General features: G+C 34.9%; 1 protein-coding gene across 1 annotated transcript; it reads right to left on the bottom strand.

Moving 5' to 3' along the window:
- Positions 1–404: 404 nt before the first annotated feature.
- LOC131079142 (pentatricopeptide repeat-containing protein At3g24000, mitochondrial-like) lies at positions 405–4,315 on the bottom strand. The gene has a single exon (XM_059213492.1). It carries the CDS (start codon positions 4,002–4,004, stop codon positions 1,323–1,325), a length of 2,682 nt encoding a protein of 893 aa, XP_059069475.1. The 5' UTR covers positions 4,005–4,315; the 3' UTR covers positions 405–1,322.
- Between the last annotated feature and the right edge of the window lie 16,687 nt (positions 4,316–21,002).

Below are 21,002 nucleotides of genomic sequence, written 5' to 3' on the forward strand. Positions count from 1 at the left end.
GTAAACACTTATTAGATGCCCTATTTAACTCTTTTCCAACCTCTTCCAAGCCCTTATCTCAATAGTATCAATGTATAAATCTCATAATACATAGTTTTGAAATAACATGAAAGTGCAATTACATTATGCAAGTTTTATTATGCAAGTTTTTCAAATGCCACACATAACTATTAATAACAACATAAACATAATAGTAATTCTTTCCACTTCTTGATATACAAATTATTATAGCTTATTTCTCAGTAAAATTAAAAAGATCAAAATCAAATTAGATTAAAAAAACATGTATGAATTCACAAATCTATTAGCTATCTCACTAAGCAAAGGGATGTTAAACAACATGAAACATATTTAACTGTAAATGAGACAAATTCTACATAAAATTACATACTAAATCTGAAATATGTAATTTTATTTCAAAATGTTAACTTTGACATAGATAAAATATAATATAATTAATCCATACAAAAAAAATTATACAAAATTACAACAATAACTGTGAGCTCTGATCTTTCATTTTGTACTGACCATGCATCTTTCCATTTACTTTTGAGTGTTCCTCACCTTAGTCCTTTTCCCCCTCTCTCCTCCAACTTTTCATTTCATAAATGTATAGATTTTGTGAAAACAATTCAATAAAACATCCAGATTATCATAAAGTAGGCCTTTGATCCGATTGCACTCTATGCACTGATCTATATATACCCAGTGACCTGCATTGCACTCTATGCATCTCAATTTATGAACCAACAGTATGGTCTAGAATGCCAAATACTCAAAACAAGACAGGAAACTTTCTAGAGACTAAAATAAAACCTCGTCCCTTCATTATTACTGCAGGTCTGAGACAGCACATGGTGCAAGCCTATTTTTCAAATTGCTCCATATTAACATCACCAATAATCTCCAGAAGAACAATTTCCATGTTTAAAATGATGGAAACGGTTCGCATCTCTCACAACATTACTGCAGGTCTGAGACAGCACATGGTGCAAGCCTATTTTTCAAATTGCTCCATATTAACATCACCAATAATCTCCACAAGAACGTTTTCCATGTTTAAAATGATGGAAACGGTTCGCATCTCTCACAACATTACTGCAGGTCTGAGACAGCACATGGTGCAAGCCTATTTTTCAAATTGCTCCATATTAACATCACCAATAATCTCCACAAGAACATTTTCCATGTTTAAAATGATGGAAACGGTTCGCATCTCTCACAACATTACTGCAGGTCTGAGACAGCACATGGTGCAAGCCTATTTTTCAAATTGCTCCATATTAACATCACCAATAATCTTGTGGTGCTCCATATTAACATCACCAATAATCTCCACAAGAACATTTTCCGTGTTTAAAATGATGGAAACGGTTCGCATCTCTCACAACAATTTCTCTAGCAACAATCTTGGAGATGAATTTTGTTGCAGTGTGGCAATCAGAACATACTCGAAGGTTCTTAACAACTCTAATAGTTGTTCCGGGTGGTGTGTTTAACAAACCAAATGCAATTGCTAACTTTTCACTATGGTGTGAGAGGAAAAATTCCTTTTCCTCCTCTTCCACGTCATTGGATAAATGTCTTGAATCTGGAAAATACCCAGCTGCCTTCATCTCCAAAGCCAATTTCTCCAACTCTGCATAGATCTCCTGTGTCTGTGGATGTGATCTGTCTCCTACACAAAAAGCATGTACCATTTTATGGCCTTCAATCCAACTGCATCCAGGTATCTTTGTAACTCCTCTATATTTCATCAATCTCCTTACCATTTCAACCTCACCCCACCTGCCTACTTTTGCGTAGATGTTCGAGAGAAGAACATAAGTTGTAGCATTATTAGTATCCAAATCTAACATCAGCAGCGCTGTAAATACTCCTAAACCTGTATTCATATGTGATTTACAGGCACCAAGGAAACACATCCACAAAACCACCACTGGTTTAATTGGCATCTTAATGATAAAGTTTAGGGTGTCCTCAAGATAACCAGCACGGGCAAGAAGGTCAACCATGCACACATAATGATCAATTGTAGGTGTAATGCAATAAGGATTATGCATGTCATTGAAGTATGTACATCCCTCATCTACTAAACCTGTATGTCTGCATGCACATAGAACACAAGAAAAACTTACAGCATCAGGATATGCTCCAGAGTGCTTCATTAATTCAAAGATTTTGAGAGCATCCTTGCAAAATCCATTGTGTGCATATCCTGCAATCATGGCATTCCATGAGACCACATTTTTTTGTGACATTTTGTCAAACAGTTCACGTGCCTTGTCCATGTTTCCACATTTTCCATACATGTCTACCAAAGCATTTCCAACTATAATATCTGACAAAAATCCCCCTTCCATAATGCTTTGATGGATGTTCATACCTTGTTCCAAAGCTCCCATTTTGGCACAGGCAGGGAGGATGCTGGCAAATGTTGTGGAGTCTGGCTTTAGACCTGCCAATTGCATTTGCTTGAAAGTTTCTAAAGCCTTTTCAACAAATCCATTTTGTGCATATCCTGCAATCATGGCATTCCACGAGACCACATTTCTATGAGGCATTTTGTCGAATAGTTCACAAGCCTTGTCTATTCTTCCACATTTTGCATACATGTCTACGAAGGCAGTTGCAACTACAACATCTACCAAAATTTCTCTATCCTTTATGCTCTGATGGATATCTATACCCTGGTCCAAAGCTCCCATTTTGGCACAGGCAGGGAGGATGCTGGCAAGGGTTGAGGAATTTGGCTTTACACCGGTCAATTGCATTTGCTTGAAAGTTTCTAGAGCTTTCTCAACAAATTCATTATGTGCATATCCTGCAATCATGGCATTCCACGAAATGATATCTCTTTGCTGCATTCTGTCAAACAATTTGCGTGCCTTGTCTATGTTTCCACATTTTGCATACATGTCTACCAAAGTATTTCCAACTATAATATCTGACAAAAATCCTCCTTCCATTACGCTTCGATGGATATCCATACCCTGTTTCAAGGCTCCCATTTTGGCACACATGGGGAGGATGCTAGCAAAGGTTGTAGAGTTTGGCTTTACAGCTGCCAATTGCATTTGCTTGAAAATTTCTAAAGCACTTTCGACAAATCCGTTCTGTGCATATCCTGCAATCAACGCATTCCATGAGACGATATCCCTTTGAGGCATTCTGTCAAACAGTTCGCGTGCCTTGTCTATGCCTCCACACTTTGCATACATGTCTACCAGAGCATTTCCAACTATAATATCTGACAAAAACCCCCCTTCCATTATGCTTTGATGGATGTCGATACCCCAAACCAAATCTCCCATTTTAGCACAGGCAGGGAGGATACTGGCAAAGGTTGTAGTGTCCGGCTTTATACCGTCCAATTGCATTTGCTTAAAAGTTTCTAAAGCCTTTTCAGCAAATCCATTATGTGCATACCCTCCAATCATTGCAGTCCATAAGAAAGCATTTCTTTGAGGGATTCTATCGAACAATTCACGCGCCTTGTCTATGCTTTCACATTTTGCATACATGTCTACCAGGGCAGTAGCAACTACAATATCTGACAAAATTAGTCCATCATTTATACTTTTATGAATGTCCATAGCCTGTTCCAAAGCTCCCATTTTGGCACAGGCTGGGAGTACGCTGGCAAATGTATAGTGGTCGGGTTGGAGACCTGTTTGTTGCATATGATGAAACAGTGTGACTGCCTCGCCAGAACACCCATGTCTTCCATATGCTGCAATAATAGTATTCCATGAGACCCTGTCTCGTTCTTTCATGTGGTCAAACAATCTGCGGGCATCCACCAAACTTCCGCACTTGACATACAAGGAAATAAGCTTATTATGAATAGTTGTGCGTGTAGAAAATGTAAATCGCCTGTGAGCGATGAAAGAGTGGACATTTTTCCCTTGTAAAAAAGCGTTCTTGAAAATAAAGGTCTGTAATAATTGAAGATATGCAGAGTAGTTTTCAGGGGGTTTGTGTATAGTAAGCAGAATATGCATCGCCTCCTTCAACTTAATGCTGTGAGATAGAGTTGAGTATTAGATGGTAATGACATTTTCTAATTGTAATTGGAGCGCGGAAAATATGCAGTATTATTCAGTCTACCTCTACCACGACGACAATGCCAGTGGTAAGCCTGTAAGGATTACCACTTACAGGTTTTTAAGCTTTCAAAACCAAACAAACATTAACAGTAGAAGGAGAGGGAACCTTCAAAAAACTGGGCCGAGCTCAACAAAGAAAAATATCTCAGTACAATAAAAATAAGGGTAGGGTTTCCCTGTCTCAAAGATGACAAGGAGAATGTGCTGTACCTCCTTCAACATAATGCTAGATAGGGTAAAAACTTACTTTTAATATCAAGTATATGGGCAATATAGAACATTTATTTAATATAAATAATGCACAAAAAGATTCATAATAAAATAATTTTTTACTTGGCCATGAGTTAATTTTCAACAACTCTAATTAATTGAAGAAAGCTCTTGATTGTCATCTAAGAATTGATAATGGAATGGTGGCACTTGCATATAGTCTCATATCAAGGGTAATACATAGCATTATTAGTTACATGAGTGAGGAAAAATAAAGGTAATATTCCTAACATCCTAGGTAAACCTACTAAATAGATATAATATCACAAGTATGCATATTGCGCCAACAACCTTCTATAAGTAAAACTTAGGAAGGTGAAAATGGGTCCCATAATATATATAGCAATGTTAGGCACCCTTGTATAAAGTGCTTTGATTCCCTCTTGCCTCTTGCCCCCACCTCCCACCATTTTTTTAAAACAAAATGTCCCCCTTCCCTTTTCCCAACAACCCAAAACAAAAAACTGGCCCTCACACCCACCCTCCACCTAGTATGAAGAGCGAGAAGAGAGAAGGGCTAGATGCAATACACTCCCACACCCTAACAAATCTCATAGATGATGAAATTTTTTAAAAAATTATTGAAAATTTAAATGATTTTCTCCAAAGTATCAATGAGATTTGCTCCAAAGTATCAATGACCTATTCTTGGATGAATGCCCTAATTTAGTTCATATGGATCTTGACATGTTTAGTCTAATGATGATGAACTAGGCTCTTCAATATCTTGATGGTATTTTGATTGTCACCAAAAGTAACTAATAGATTCTAAAAAAATAATGATAAACTTGGTAAAAAAGTTCAAAAGTGAGATAGCCTTGTGGCGACATTGACTACTCACAAAACTTCATGTTAGTAGAAAGAAGAGTAACAACATATTGCTTCTTGCTTTACCAATAAATGAGGCTAGAAGCATATTGCTTCTTAGATGTATATTTCTTTCGTGATTTCTCTATGGAATGACTTGAGCCTTTGCTTTGATTTGCCACAAATACATGTGACCTTGAAGACTTCAAGAAACCCATCTAACTCAAATTTTCATGTTCATTAATATCCATTAAAAAATGAATCAAAATAAGGTATTGTCCATTAATATCCATCAAAAATATAATGTGTAGAACCCAAACACAAAGGCAGAGTACTCAAGACATAGTTTAGATATCACATTTAAAGTTTGGTGTATTTTTTATTAATGCAACATTCTTTGAGTTGTGATCTAGAATTTATTTTACTTTAGTGTTGTAATCATGAATGTTATAAAAAACATTAGCTTCAAGATTCATTATTTTATTATCAATTCGATATCCCTTGGTTTCATTAGTTTGCCAATACAACATAGCAAGGGCATCCCAAGCCTCCTTATCTTTTGTACATTTTTTTAACATGAAATACAATGTTAAAAGATATAAATATTAAGATATAGCTAAGGGATACCTCACAATTTTCAATAAGCAGTCTTTTCCCTTTACATCAATAGATTTAGTTTCTATTTCCAATCCTTGTGTATGATAACATTTAATCTTTAAGTATTCTATATCAATGGTTTTTATTCAATATAATTGTATGGAGTGAGGTTTAAATTATCAAGGATACATACCCTTTAAGAAAGAACAACAAAAAAAATGATTGGAAGTTAGAACGACAAAAACACTCCCATAGTCACTCAATCAAAAATCCCCACCCTTACTAACAAAAATGAGTGTGACACTTTATATATGGAGAGCATAATTTCTATTTTTATAAATTGAAAGAACTAGACTTGAATTTTTGTGTATTATAGATATTGAGAAGGCCAATATGTTGAAACTACATCTTTGAGGTGGAATGGAAACAATCATATTATATTAATAAAAAGTATTAAAAATTGATAAATTTCAAAAAGAAAACATATTTAAAGGAATTCATATTATCTCAAATGGAGCCTCAAAAGTTCCCAAAAGGAATCCATATAACTAGATACCAAAATCGAAAACAAACTTGTCATTAAGGATAAATGCAACTCTAGATCTTGTTGTAAAATAAAGTGAAAAATGCTTGCATATGAACTTAAACTCAAGGTTATAGCAAATTTGAAACTAAAGATTAACCATTAACATAGTGATTGTAGAATCAAAACAAGAACAAGAAAGCCATTGCACATAAAACACTTGATTTATGTGGAGAAAGCCTTTCGAGAAAAAACTTCACCATAGAAAGAGAGGTAAGTATATTACTAATCCGATAAAGAATACAACAACAATACAATTCTTTGTAGACCTCTATAAAAGTCAGCAACACTATGTTACTGTGTAAATTGAACAAGACTGAATGAAGAATGCACGATCAAGGCACCAATTTATAGGAGTTTGTGAGGATGAATATCACCATGGTATCACACAACAACAAGCAACAAAACCACCTAGAAAAGCTCACACCCACCTCCCAAAATAGCCTCTTATAGATTCTCTTATAGTTGTCATAAGGCATCTCTAATGCATGTGCACCTGTATAAGAATTTTATCATAAATATTGTCATAGATGTTGTCATAGAAATAATGAATGCCATAACTGTCATATATTCTCTTACAACTCCCAACAAGTGTCCAAGAGCCTTAAAATAGAATATTCCAAGAGGGGTCACCTAACTATTTTGTCCTTTTCCTAGATGACAAATGATAAATGTAACTTTGCCTTTATATGGTCTCTTTCACCACCATTGGTTAAATGGTTTAACATCTTATGAGTAAACTACAAATAACATTAGGAAAATAATAAATTAAAGGATTTACATGGTTGATGACAACTAAATCCTAAGATTTTTTACCACATGACACCATACATTGTAAACTACCCCATAGAGATACATAGTACAAATAAAGTATAGTGATCAAGGCCCATGGCCTTCATGCACCAAGATAACTTATTTGTGGTTATTGGCTTTGTAAGAGAATCTACAAATATTATCCAAAATGTCAATATTTTCAATCAAGACCTCCACTCTCAACCATCTCTCGCACAAAGTGATACTGAACATCAACATGTTTAATACGAGCATGATACATAGGATTTTTGGCAAAACATATGGCTCTCTGACTGTCACATTCAATCATCATTATTCTACAATCAAAACCAATACCATTACCAAGTATTTGTAACTAAATCATCTCCTTGGAGGCTTGCATAGCAACCATGTACTCTACATTAGTGGTGGACAATGCAATTATAGGTTGTCTTTTACTCATCCAACTCACTACACCTCCAAACAAAGTAAACACATAGCCATTAGTGGACCTTCAACTGTCCAAGTCACCTACCCAATCTACATCTACAAAACCATGTATGTCCAATGGCTTATCTGCATTATTAGTACCATGATAAACCAAATAGTGATCATAAGTACCTCAAAAGTATCTTAATACCTTTTTAACAAAAGTCCAATGCTCTTCAGCTAGGTTAGACATAAACCACCTTGAACTCCCACTACTCAGGCTACATTTGGTCTAGTACAAACCATTGCATACATTACACTACCAACAACACTAGCATAAGGAACATTAGGCATTTCTTCAATATCATCATCAGAATTAGGACACATGTATGAACTCAACTTAGTAATAACCAAAAAAGGAATACTTAATGGCTTACAATCCTACATTTTAAATCTCTGCAAAATGGTATCAACATACTTACTTTAACTTAACCAAATCTTTCTATGAACCCGATCCCTATTGATTTCCATCCCAAGGATATATCTAGTAGACCCCAAATCCTTCAAATCAAATGTGCTATAAAATTGAGTTGTGATCTCTCTAATCATCACCTTGCTATTACCAATAAACAAGATGTCATCAATATACAAGACAATGGTTAATAACTAGTCATAAATAACCTTGATAGAAAAACAATGATCCTCTTCACTTCTAATATAACCCAACTTTAATGCAAAAGCATCAAACTTTTGGTACCACATCCTAGGTGACTGTTTCAAACCATACAATGTATGTGTGAACCTGCAAACCAAGTTTTCTTTTCCTTTCTCAACAAAACCATCAGGTTGTCGCATATAAAATCTCTTCTTCAAGATCCCCATGCAAGAAAGAAGTTTTAACATCCATTTGCTCTATCTCAAAATCACAAGCAACAACAATAGATAATAGGAATCTAATTGAAGTTATCTTAGCAATAGGAGAGAATATTTTACCAAAACCAACTCCCTCTCTTTGGGAGTAGCCCTTGGCCACATGTCTATCCTTGTACCTCTCTAACCGACTGTCTGCTTCAAATTGCTTCTTAATTACCTACTTGCATCTGATGGGCTTTCTTCCTTTGGGAAAACTAACAAGATCTCAGGTGTCACAGCTATCTGAAGTTGTCATCTCCTCCTATATGGCCTACATCCAAGACTCACTTTCCTCGAAAGAGAGTGCTTCCTTGTAAGATCTAGGTTCATCGTCAATACTTAATAAAGAAAAACTACAACAAAAAAATGGTGGGCTATACTTGTCAACTAAATTCTATTGTCTTGTGAACCTTTTCAAAGGTGGAGTAAGAGGGTCTTCCTCATGTTCTTCATTATTTTCAACTTCTTCTATCACAATTGAATCTTCAGATTTTTCACTTGAACTCTCTTCTTCTTCTCCATCTTGTTCTCCATCTCTATGTTCTTCCACATGTGCATCTACGTTCTTTATTTCAAAATGCATTGTTTTTTATTTTTCCTTTGGTTGTTCTTCAGCTAAGTCAGCTCTAAATTCCCAGAAAATCACATCTCTAGAAAATATCATTTTATGAGTTAGAGGATTCCAAAGCTTATAACCTTTTATATTCTTGTCATATCCTACAAAGATGCAATTCTAAGCTTTTGTATCCAATTTAGAATGCTTCTCTTGAGACACATGAACAAAAGTCTCATAACCAAAAACTCTTAAATGTTAAACTGAAAGCTTTTTACCCAACCACATTTCATAAGGTGTTTTATCAACAAGAGGTTTACAAGGAGATCTATTAACCAAATAACAAGAAGTACCAACAACTTCTACCCAAAAACATTTATCAAGCTTAGCACTACATAAAATTATCCTATCTCTTTCCATTGATGTACATTTCATTCTTCTTGCTACCCCATTTTGTTGGAGTGTAAGGTGTAGTTTTTTGCCTAATAATTCTTACATGTTTGCAAAACTCATCAACTTCCCTAAAGCAATATCCATCCCCATTGTTCAATATCAATACTTTTATATTATAATCTGATTGATTTTCAACCAATTCCTTAAACTTAGTGAAAACTTCAATTTTTTAATGCATAAAACAAATCCAAGTATATCTTGAGACAGATAATAAATGAATAAAAAATAATAATGAGATCTATTCAAAGAGTCAACATCCACTAGACCACATACATCTAAAATATTAATCTCTACAAGTCTCTTAGCTTTATTAACTCCTTTAGGAAATGAAGATTTATTTTGTTTACCTAACTCACAATGCTCATAGAAATCACTCTTATTAACAAAAAAATAAAAAATCCACTCAACTAATTTCTTATCTAGAATGGTCTTAAGACCTTTTTCACCAATATGGTTCAATCTATGGTGCCACAATATACATGCATTTTTAGTTTCAGTTACAAAAGATGAATTACAAAAAGTAGAAGCCTGTAGCTTAAACAAAGTCCATATTTGAGACCCTTTAGCCACTACCAAACTTCCCCTTACCAACCTACAACCAAACTTATCAAATGTCACATGCATTCTATAATCATTTTACATGGAAACCAAAATTAAACTTCTCATGAGATTTAGAACATGTAAAGCATTATCAATGGAAACAAGCCTCCTATCACTAAAGCAAAACTTTACCTTTCATTTGTCAACGATCTTCAATGAAGTTTTATCAACTAGAAAAACTTATCCTCCATCATATCATTTATAATTAGAAAACCACTACTTGTCTGGAGTCATATGGTAGGAAGCATCTAAATCAACAAGCCAAGCATAATTACTAATAGAGTTGGCTGAAATAAGTAAAGCATCAAAATCACCATCATTAGAGGACTTATCCATGGAAGCATTTGCACTCTTCTTTTTATTCCTACACTCCTTCACATGTCCTCTTTTACCACAATTCAAAACACTTAACTCTAATATTTTGGGGGGTCTTGGAACATTCTTTTGACTTGTCCTTCTTTTTATCCCCTTTAGGCCCTTTCTCCTTAGGCCTTCCTTGAACAGGCGAGGCATCTTGGGAAACAACATTTATGGTCTTTCTCCTCATATCTTCTGAAAGAAGTATGGGAATCACACTGTCCATCTTAGGTTCTGTACCACCACTACTTATGGAAACAATTAGATTTTCCCAAGAATTAGGAAAAGAGAAAAGTAGAAGAATACATTTATCTTCATATTAAATACTAACATCTATCGATGCAAGCTTACTTAAAATCAAATTAATAGCATTCCAACTTTCAGTAATAGAATCACCATCCCTCATTTTCAAAGAATACAAATGTCCTTTCAGATATAGCATGTTAGACAAACCCTTAGTGTGATAGATATCACTTATTTTCCTTTGAAGCTTGCATGCAACATCTTCTATAGAGACATTCAGGACAAAGTTAGTGAGACACAATTGAATGGTTCCTCATACCTTCTTATCTAAATTTTCCACTCATCATTTGTCAAGGTAGAATCCTTCGGTTTCTTTTCTTCTAAAACTAGCAACCACTTACCTCTCTCTTCAAGGTGATCTTCAACTTTCAACTTCCACATCTCATAACCAGTATCATTAAACTTCTCAATATCTCGATGAGAGGTGGAGGCCATGGTATACAACCTTTCTCAAATTTTCAAAAATCCCACAAAACAAAGGCTTTGACTACACCAAAAGACCTTCAACACTTATAGAGAAAGGTGTCCCTCCCTCAATAGAAGCATTAGCTCTAATACCAAGTGTTGTAAAACAAGGTGAAGAAAGCTTGTAATATGAACCTAAAATCAAAATTATTGAAAGTGTGAAATTAAAGATTAACACAGTGATTATAGAATCAAAACAAGAGCAAGAGAATCATTGCACATGAAACACCAGATTTACATGGAGAAACCCTTTTAGGAAAAAAAATCCACCATAGAAAGAGAGGAAATTATATTGCTAATCCAATGAAGAATACAATAACAATACACTTCTCTATAGACCTTTGTAAAACCAGGCAACATCTATTACCTTGCAAATTGAACAAGACTAGATGAAGAACACTAGCTCAAGGCATCAATTTATAAGAGTTTGTGAGGATGAATACCACTATGGTATCAACAAATAAAAAGAAGAAAAATTACCTATATAAACTCATAACCACCTCTGAAAAATAGTCTCTTACAGATGCTCTTATAGTTTTCATAAGGCATCTCTCATGCATGTGCACTTGTGTAAGGATTCTATCATAAATATTGTCATAAATGTTGTCATAGCCATAATGATTGTCGTAATAGTCATATATTCTATTACTAATCCTAACAAGTGTCCAAGCACCTCAAAATAGAATATTCCAAGAGGGGTCACCTAGCCATTTTGTCCTTTTCCTAGAGGACAAACAGTAAAAGTAACTTTACATTTACATGGTCTCTTTCACCATTGTTGGTCAAATGGTTTAACCTCTTACGAGTAAATTATAAATGACATTAGGAAAATATTAAATTAAAAGATTTACAATGTTGTTGTCACCTAAATCCTAACAAATTTAAACCCTAGAGGAAGATTAAATTAGCTAGTGTTAAGTGTCCACATCATAATTATTGAATTTTGTAACACAAGCCTGTAAGATCAAATAGAAAACAAAGAACACCTTCCACAAACAAGAGCAGAAAAGATGAATGCTATATTCCTCAAAAAATAAAATTATTGAATAAAGATTACAATGCATAAAGGCATGCTTTATAGAAAACAAAAAAATGCCCTAAGCTAAATTTAGGAAAACTAAAGTATGAAGGAGCTCAATAAAACTCAACTAAGACTAAACTAAAGTATCACTAAGTGAACGTAAGCTAGGCAAAGCATGAATCTAGATAGAAAAGCATAACTCTAAATGAAAAAGAAAAGCTCCAGGTAAAATTCTCTAACATCCCCCTTAAGTCAAACTTAGGGAGAAGAAAAAAACCTCTAAATGCATGAAATGAAAGAATGGGTCCCAACAACAAAAGGCTTCACGAGGTACACATGTACAAAACAAATCTCTTGCAACTAGAGAAAAGGAGAAAAAACTAGTGGTAGAAAACTCCTCTCTAAAAGAGAAAAAGAGAATGAAGGACAAAGAAGCCTCTACTAAAATGTCCCAAAAAAATAGGAACATGAAGAACATCCTCTAAATCACAAAAAAATTGTAGACAACTATCAAATGGTAATTGTTGTAGTGATGAATGAAGAACCTCCTCTAAAACCGAAATGATGATGAGGATCAAGAAGACAAGAATTTGTATGAGTGTCCCCAATGACACTACTCGAACAATTAGATAGAAAACAAAAGTGAAACATCTGTCATTCGAAGATACATATGACACATGAATTTGCATGAGTGACCCCAATGACACTACTCAACCATAGAAGAGTAAATAACTAGTCAAAAGTACAAGTGCCAATAGTCTAACAAACTAGTGAACTGAGGATAAGTCATCTCTACAAAACTTTAATGCAAGAGTGTTTATATGATAAAAGCTCCATCTCACCAAAATATAGTCACTGTATCTGGATAGTGCAAAATCAAAACAAATACTAAATATGTAGCTCAATCCAAATCGAAACCAAGGAAGCATTAGCACCAATAGTAACACCCCCCCCATAATGCTAACAAGGGAGAGAGATGATAGTTCCACTGAAACTATGTGTCACCAAGTAGTGCATGAAGGATAAAAACATCTAAATGTGCATTAGAAACTACCTACAACTAAAAAAATGTACGCAACCAATGCACACATTCATGGGACATAAATCTCTAGGATTCGATATTATCATGGAGGGACACTCGCTGAACAAAGGTGTGATGGAAAAATAAAAGGCACTACACAACCCCCCATGGCACTTTATATAATAGTGCATATACAAAATAAGACACAATAGAATGTGCTCAATCCCCAAAAACCATAAACAAAAGTGGTTATCTCAGTGTGTCTACAAATAAAGAAATGCATGAAAATAATGCTCAAAATTCCCAAATAGGGAAAAGTGTTGGAAATACATGTAGAACAACCCAAGAGAATCTATCCAATGCAAATAGAAAGATTCTAGAAGCAAAAACGACCAAGTAATCAGAAATAAGGTCAAAACACAAAAGACTAAATAAAAAATGCTTAGAGAAAAATCTAGAAAAAAATAATAGCAAATCTAGATAGAGCATTGAACCATCTTTCCAACAATATCTTTTTGGCAAAAAACGAAGTTCATTTGACCAATATATGGCCAATAAAACCACTAAAGGTAAAAAAATATGCCTTTTTTGAAAATTTTCTCTACTATTAGCATAAAAATCATCGATCACCAAAAAGAATTCTTGTTAGTTAAAAAAACATGCATGCTCGAAAAGAAAGGGCAGTAGCCTAAAAAAGATGTCGGAGAGTTCATCATTACCGACCAACGCACAAAAGGGACACTACAAAAATAAAAATTGGTGGTCGTAAAAAAATATGTTGTCACTGCAAGACAACCCCCTCGCCTATTGTCAAATAACCCTACCATTGCTTGATATGAAGGTTGTCATTACTACAAGCCTAGCTAGAAATCAACACTCGTTGCATAAAGAGAATTGCCAAGAAACATAAAAACTTGGCTACTAGTTGGAAAATAGGGGTCAAACAAAAAAGGATGAGTCATTGGAGAAAGAGGGGTCGACAAAGGTGAAGTTCCCGATGAAATAAAAGCACCAAAAAATTAGGTCATCCTACAAGATTATGACTGGGTATGATATGTAACTTTCCCTTACAAATCTTTGCCTCCCCATTTTATTAGAAAATGCCCCCTTCCAATAAAATCAATGACCAATTTATTAAATAAATTGACCTCCTTTTAAACTTGTGCCACATAGAAAACTAAATCGTTTATGGATAGAGATGATGACTGGGTGCCTTGTAGTATGGATTGTGAGGCCCTATACGAATCCGTACATGGTCTAAGAAAAATTCAAAAAATTTCAACTTATCTGATTTTCATAGAACGATAAGTAATCCTTAGGTTTTTCGATGTTGCAAACATGATGGTGAGGTCCGTTTTTCCCCAAAGAGACTATAAATTTTGGTGAGCTCCAAAATTCACCTTGAAGAACATGACTACTACCAGATCCACAAAAAAAAATTGTGACCTTATAATGCTTTTGAGAAAATAAACCCTCAAAACTTGAGAAGGGGTTTGTTGAATCCACGTTTTGGTACCATGTTAAATTTTACAACACAGAAGTTTCTAACACAAACTTGAAAGATCAAATAATAAACAAAAACGACTTTTCACAAACGAGAGCAACAAAGATGAATGCTATATTCCTCAAAAAAAAATCGTGTAATAAAGATTACAATACATAAAGGCATGTTTTATAGAAAGAAAAAAGATACCCTGAGCTAAATTTAGGAAAACTAAAGTAAAGCATGAAGGAGCTCAAAAGAGCTCAACTAAGGCTAAACTAAAGTATCACTAAGTGAACTTAAGCTATAAAAAGCATGACTCTAGATAGAAAAACATAACTCTAGATGAAAAAGCAAAGATCTAGCTAAAATGCTCTAGCAATAATGAATGAGACATGAGCTATTATTAGCCTAATCTAATAAAAGAAACAATAAATCCTAAGTTTAACTTAAGTGGATAAAGTAATAAGGAGCTAATTAGATAATTAATTAGGTGATTATCTTATTTACTCCAACACCCCTCCTTAAGATTAACTTTGGGAGAAGATATAAAGGTAATCATGAATGCAGGCATGAATGAATTGGTCCTGACAAAAAGGCCTAATTAGGTACCCATGTACAAACCAATGCAATCTCTCACAACTAGAGAAAAGGAGAAAACCTTGTGAGAAAAAAATGCTCTCCAAAAAAGAGAAAAAGAAATAGAAGAAAGTACACGTGACTAAGCATGAAGGACTTAAAATATCTCCCCAAGTACTAAATCACATAAGTACAATCAATATCTCTCCACGGGAGAGAAAGGAACATAAGATATATCCCTCCCATAAGAGAGAAGCACCAATGTTAAAGGTGAATTCTTGAAGATGAATGTTGATGATGAGCTAAGAGTAGCAAACTACATTCCTCCCCTAAGAAGAAACAAATTCAATATACAAGGTAGAAGAAATTATGTGAAAGGAGATGGAAAGAATAGACTCATGATGTGTGCCATGGAAGACTACTCAACTATCCACGTGTCTAAATTATGATATGCTAAATCAACTAAAGAAAATCCAAACAATTATGTAGATAATTGAAGAACAACCTTGGAAGACACTAATGAAGATGAGGTGATAGGAATGATTAATATACCATAAAAGAGGAATGGAATATCCTAAAACATGTTCCCAATGTATGGAGTGTGTTATGTGACAAATAACCTTGCAATATCTGGCAAGTAGTAATCCCACAATGATGAAACTAGAAGGGAACTATCAACCTAATGAACTAAATAAACCTTTGAAGAAGTAGGAGATGAAGGAGGAAGCACAACATGAGTCTCGGGAACCAAGGTGGATGATGGAAGCACACACAGGTTCAAGTGACCAAACCTCTCTCTAAATATATGATCTACTCTAGATGCATGAGAGTTGGGACTAGTCAATAGAACTGCAAGCTCTTAAGAATAAAAATGAGAGAACTCACATAAGATAGATGCAAGATCAATGCTACCAATTGCAATAATCTCTTTACTATGTATGTCTCTGATGAGAACTAAATATAGGGTGAACTCTACTATCTTACCTATCTTACTATGAGTAATCTGGTAGATAGAAAGGAGGTCGGAAGATAATGAAAGGACACAAAGTACATCATTTAATCTATTATCATCAACCCTATAGACCCTCTCCCAATAAAACTCATGTAACACTTATTACCCATAAAAATGTAAGGTAAAGTTCTCAAAATAAGAGAACATACCCATGGATGATGCCATATGATGAGAGGCTCCTAAATCAAGAAGCCACCAACTAGATTGAAGGTGTGCCAATGCAAAAAGAGCATTTCCTTTCATCTCAACTTCACCAAACACCATATAATTGTTACGTATTTTTTGCTAACAAGCTCAATCAGGTAGAGCTTTTATGTTTTAGAAACAGAAAGGTACATTTTTATTTTGTTGTGTTACATTCATATGCATGAAGAAAGAACAAAGGATTACTATCACATTTGCAGATGTGGATGCATAAGAGAGAGTACATAATTTTTCAGAAAGTAATCTTTATTGATAATATAGATGAATGATGTCTTACACAAGCCATGAGACTAACTCTTATAGTGCATGTAATGGTCACCAAAATATAATGGTGGGTGAAAAATGTGTGAATGAGAGATCAAGAGGAAAGCTACCCTTTCCCTCTAAGGAGAGATGAGAGTTTCACTACGGATTTCCCTTCAAACACTTTTCACACATTACATTGGAAGGGGGGGGGGGAATTCACTAGATTCAACCTCCAATGAAGAAGATAGAATTCTAAATGAAATGAGAATGATAAGTTAATCCCCTCTTCTACTCAGAATGGTGTTGGTGTAAATAATTATTCATCTTGGATATTATTACACTTACTTAAGTTTACTTAGGAAATGCATTTCATAGTAGTTTGGGTATGAGACACTTGGGTGTTTGTGCCACATTGGGATAGTGTGTGTAGGATAATTTCCACCTTTTATGGTGTTGATCTTGTTGTTACACTCCACATTCAGTGGGTGATCCACCTCATGTGGACTATTATATTATTTCTCCTACCTACCCACACCTATTTCCTACCTACCCTTGTTTCTTATTGAGCCACATGTCATGTTTGTGTGCTCACATATCCATATAGCATTGCCTATATAAGCAGGCTTATATTCATTGTATGTAATGCTTAATGATCCAGTTGATCACATTTTTCATCTTGATAGAATACAGTTTATTTCTATCATCTATTTTGTTCTCTCTTATTTGTGCTTTCCATTGCCTCTTGATCTTGGCAAAATCTCACAAATGGAAAGGAATTGATTGAATTATGTATAGCGACTAAGTGCAAAAGAAACAAAGAACTTATTATAACTTGAGATCGAAGCGTGGGATGAAGCTGTGCACCTGGATCTGGCAGTAATATGTCGAAATGAATTCGTCCTACAAATTTGAGGAAAAGTTGCCCGAACCATGGTGAAAGTGTACACGGTCCTCTGAAAAATCCGCAAAACAAAAAGGATTTTTCTGCCTCTGCAAATGGAGTCCAAATCTGAAAGCATAGTTGTGCACCTGCAACCTACACACAGAAAAGAGAGGAAAATGGGTTGGGATTGGGGGTTTGCCTTTAGGTCAAACCCCAGTTTTGGAATTAACCAAGTAATGAAAGAAAGTACTTGCAAGTAAATGCAAATGAAAGACTAAAATGTAAATCACCTCAAGGGAGGTTGTGATAGAAATGTTGATAGAAATGCTTGTATGAAGTTGAATGTTGAAATGGATCTCCTCTTCAATGGTTAAATCCTTAACTTGCATGCAACACCTAGCCTTGAAGGGAGACTTGAGATGCTCAATGCTTGAAAGGCATGCTTGAATGCCCTAGAATACTTGATCACCAATTTTCACCTTATTGAACTTCCCCCCAAAATGAGAGGGAAAATGCAAATTTTATAGTTGTCAATTAGGGTTAATGAAACTGATTTTCATCACAGGCTGACATTGGGGAAGTTTTCTCGTTCACTGCACAACCTTCTATGCAAACCTAGGAAAGGTCCTACCCCAAAATAGGGCAGGGATATGGGCGCTAGGCCCCTGTCCTACCCTTTTCTCCAGGACAGAGTGTAGATAGGGTGGTGTAGAGGGCAAGGGAGAAGCAATTTTCAGGGGTTGAGAAGTCTCCAGTCTCCAATCAGGCTAGAGGATTCGATTTCGCATGCATGAGGACCCTAATGTGGTCGAAAATTGCTAGGGTCACAATTTTATGACACTACAGTGCATATGAAGGAAAACATTATTTATTTGCAGATGCAAAGTAAATTTAAAATGCACATAAGGAAGGGTGACTCGTCATTGGCTGAATGACGAGTCATGACTGAGTAGTCGTGTGTCATCTTGAGTCTTATGCCCAACCTGAATCCAATTGTTTTTTCCTTGTTGCTCCATGTCTGCATCTGATAGAGAAAATGTTGTTAGAGAAATGAAGGTCATCATTTGTTATATGCACATGTATCTACAAACATATAATCTATTCCTCATGTGCATTATAATAGTTAGCATGACATATAAGCCCAGGAAAGTAAATATCAGATCCAATCATCACAAAAAATCAGCAATTGCACTGTTTTATCTAACTTGTTTGCTTCATGTGCATATATAGGAAAAGTGATGCGGTTGTTCATCAAATTACAGCATGTGGGTTAAAATGTGGCTCCCACAAGGGTTGATCCCTGCATGCTAAGCTATAGGCATACATGTTAAGAGTACAATGAATTTCTTCAAAAGAATAGTAATTGCTAAAGTGCCATTATATTGGGAGTGGCATATAATGATCCATGGTCATTATGAACTGTCACAAGGCCATATGAAGAGAGCATAGTCCTCAATATCACAATGATAGACATTGTTCCAAGTGAATAGAGATAAATACATTCTAAATGAATGTATCATGCACTTCATACTGATAGTGAATAATGACCTTTAAAGGAGTAGTTAGTGTAAAGAAAAAATTCTATAGTAGACTTCTTGAAGATCAAAGTAGTCTCAATCAATAAAGTGCAGGCTTAGACATAAAGAGAAATGACAAGGGTCTCGAGACAACCATAGAATGCATCTATGAGGCAATATGGACAGTCAATAAGCGCAGTCACCATTATAACACAAAGAAGACTTTTGGTGCATAATAGTATGTAGCAGTCACATACAATCTTCAGCCTCAAAGGCAACTTTCTAGAAAATGCAATCATAGTGCAAAGTGCAGAAAGTTTAAGCCAAAATGGGAAAAACTTGATAGTTATATTGGCTTCATGAAGTCATCCATACACAAATAACAGTGGAGTACTGCCCAATACATAGCATAGATGATATGCCCAATGCAGTCCCAACATAGATGTTGATAGTGTAAAGGTTTTGAATGACAAAGAGCAACCTTCATGACAAACTTAGGTTTCAAGAAGGTAGCATTGTTTATCAAGATAGTCATAAGTAGATCAATATCAAATACCATATGAGAATCATCATAATGATCACTTCAAATAAAATGGAGAGGTGTCTCAAATATGTCAAAGTCAAAACAATGGACAAGGATTCTGTGGCAATGCTTGAGTAAGAGCCAAAGGGTCAAATCTCCCAGATGAGATGAATGAACTCATTAATCACAATTACTCCAGCAACTTTAGTAAACAAGAGTGAGGCTAGAAGTAGACACCTATTATAGAGGTTAAATATAAAAGTAACCATGCATTGAAGCCTAAGGGGTCAATATATTTTTATTCTTTTCAAGAAACTGTGATACAAAAAGAACATACTGCTATCAAAAGCATAACAAGTTCAGCTTCATGAGCAGTCATCATATAAGGAGCATAATTCATTTTGACACCCTTAATAGTGATGAGATATAGGGATACAATAAAGCAGCATAGTCGTAGATTGACTGTCAGAACAGTAAAATACAGTGAAGATAGTTTTTTTATGCTGACAGTGGTGGATCCATAATAATATGGCTCAGAACACAACTACAGTCCAAGTAAGCTATTACAAAGGTGTAGCATAAGACAGACAAACGACTATTAAAGAAGTGAACAAGCCTTCCTTGTGGCTATAAATCAATGTCATCTTTTTACACAATGCATTTCCATGGATATGTAGTAGCACTAGGGATAGTATTTAGTTCCTTTGACAGTCTATTTGAATATTGATAAGAGAGGATGTAAAGAAGATCACTATAAGGATTTTTTTGATAAAGAATGGTTGCATCATCATAATCCTAGGATAAAACCATGTAACAAATAGATCAAAACATATTTATAGAGATGTAGATAATAGTCTCAAATCCATTCTTGTACAGAGATATCAATGAGATCAGTAAAGGTATAGACCATCAATGACTTATATCACTGTCAAGAGAGCACAAGGGTCAAAAGTTTAATGTCCAAATCAAAAGAACAATCACAAAGGATGCAATTTTTTAGTCATTCATATACATTGATATGAGTCAGAGCAGTCATTAAAGGTTAGTGACAAGGCATATAGCATAGATCAACCTCCATTATCACGGTAATATCAGTCTTCATTGAGTAATAGTAGTATTAGCATTGAAAAAGGTTCTCAAAATTATTCTATGATGAAAACACTTAAGTCACAGAGCTCAAAGAATGCACAGGAAAATATAATATGTGTAGTACAGGATGACTCAAGACCATCAAAACAATAGCAAAGAACAATAATCCCTGCTATTGACCAAAAGAGGAAAGAAGGCCATAAGGATTCAAGGAC

The sequence above is a fragment of the Cryptomeria japonica genome, chromosome 10 (assembly GCF_030272615.1).
Source record: "Cryptomeria japonica chromosome 10, Sugi_1.0, whole genome shotgun sequence".
NCBI lineage: Eukaryota > Viridiplantae > Streptophyta > Pinopsida > Cupressales > Cupressaceae > Cryptomeria > Cryptomeria japonica.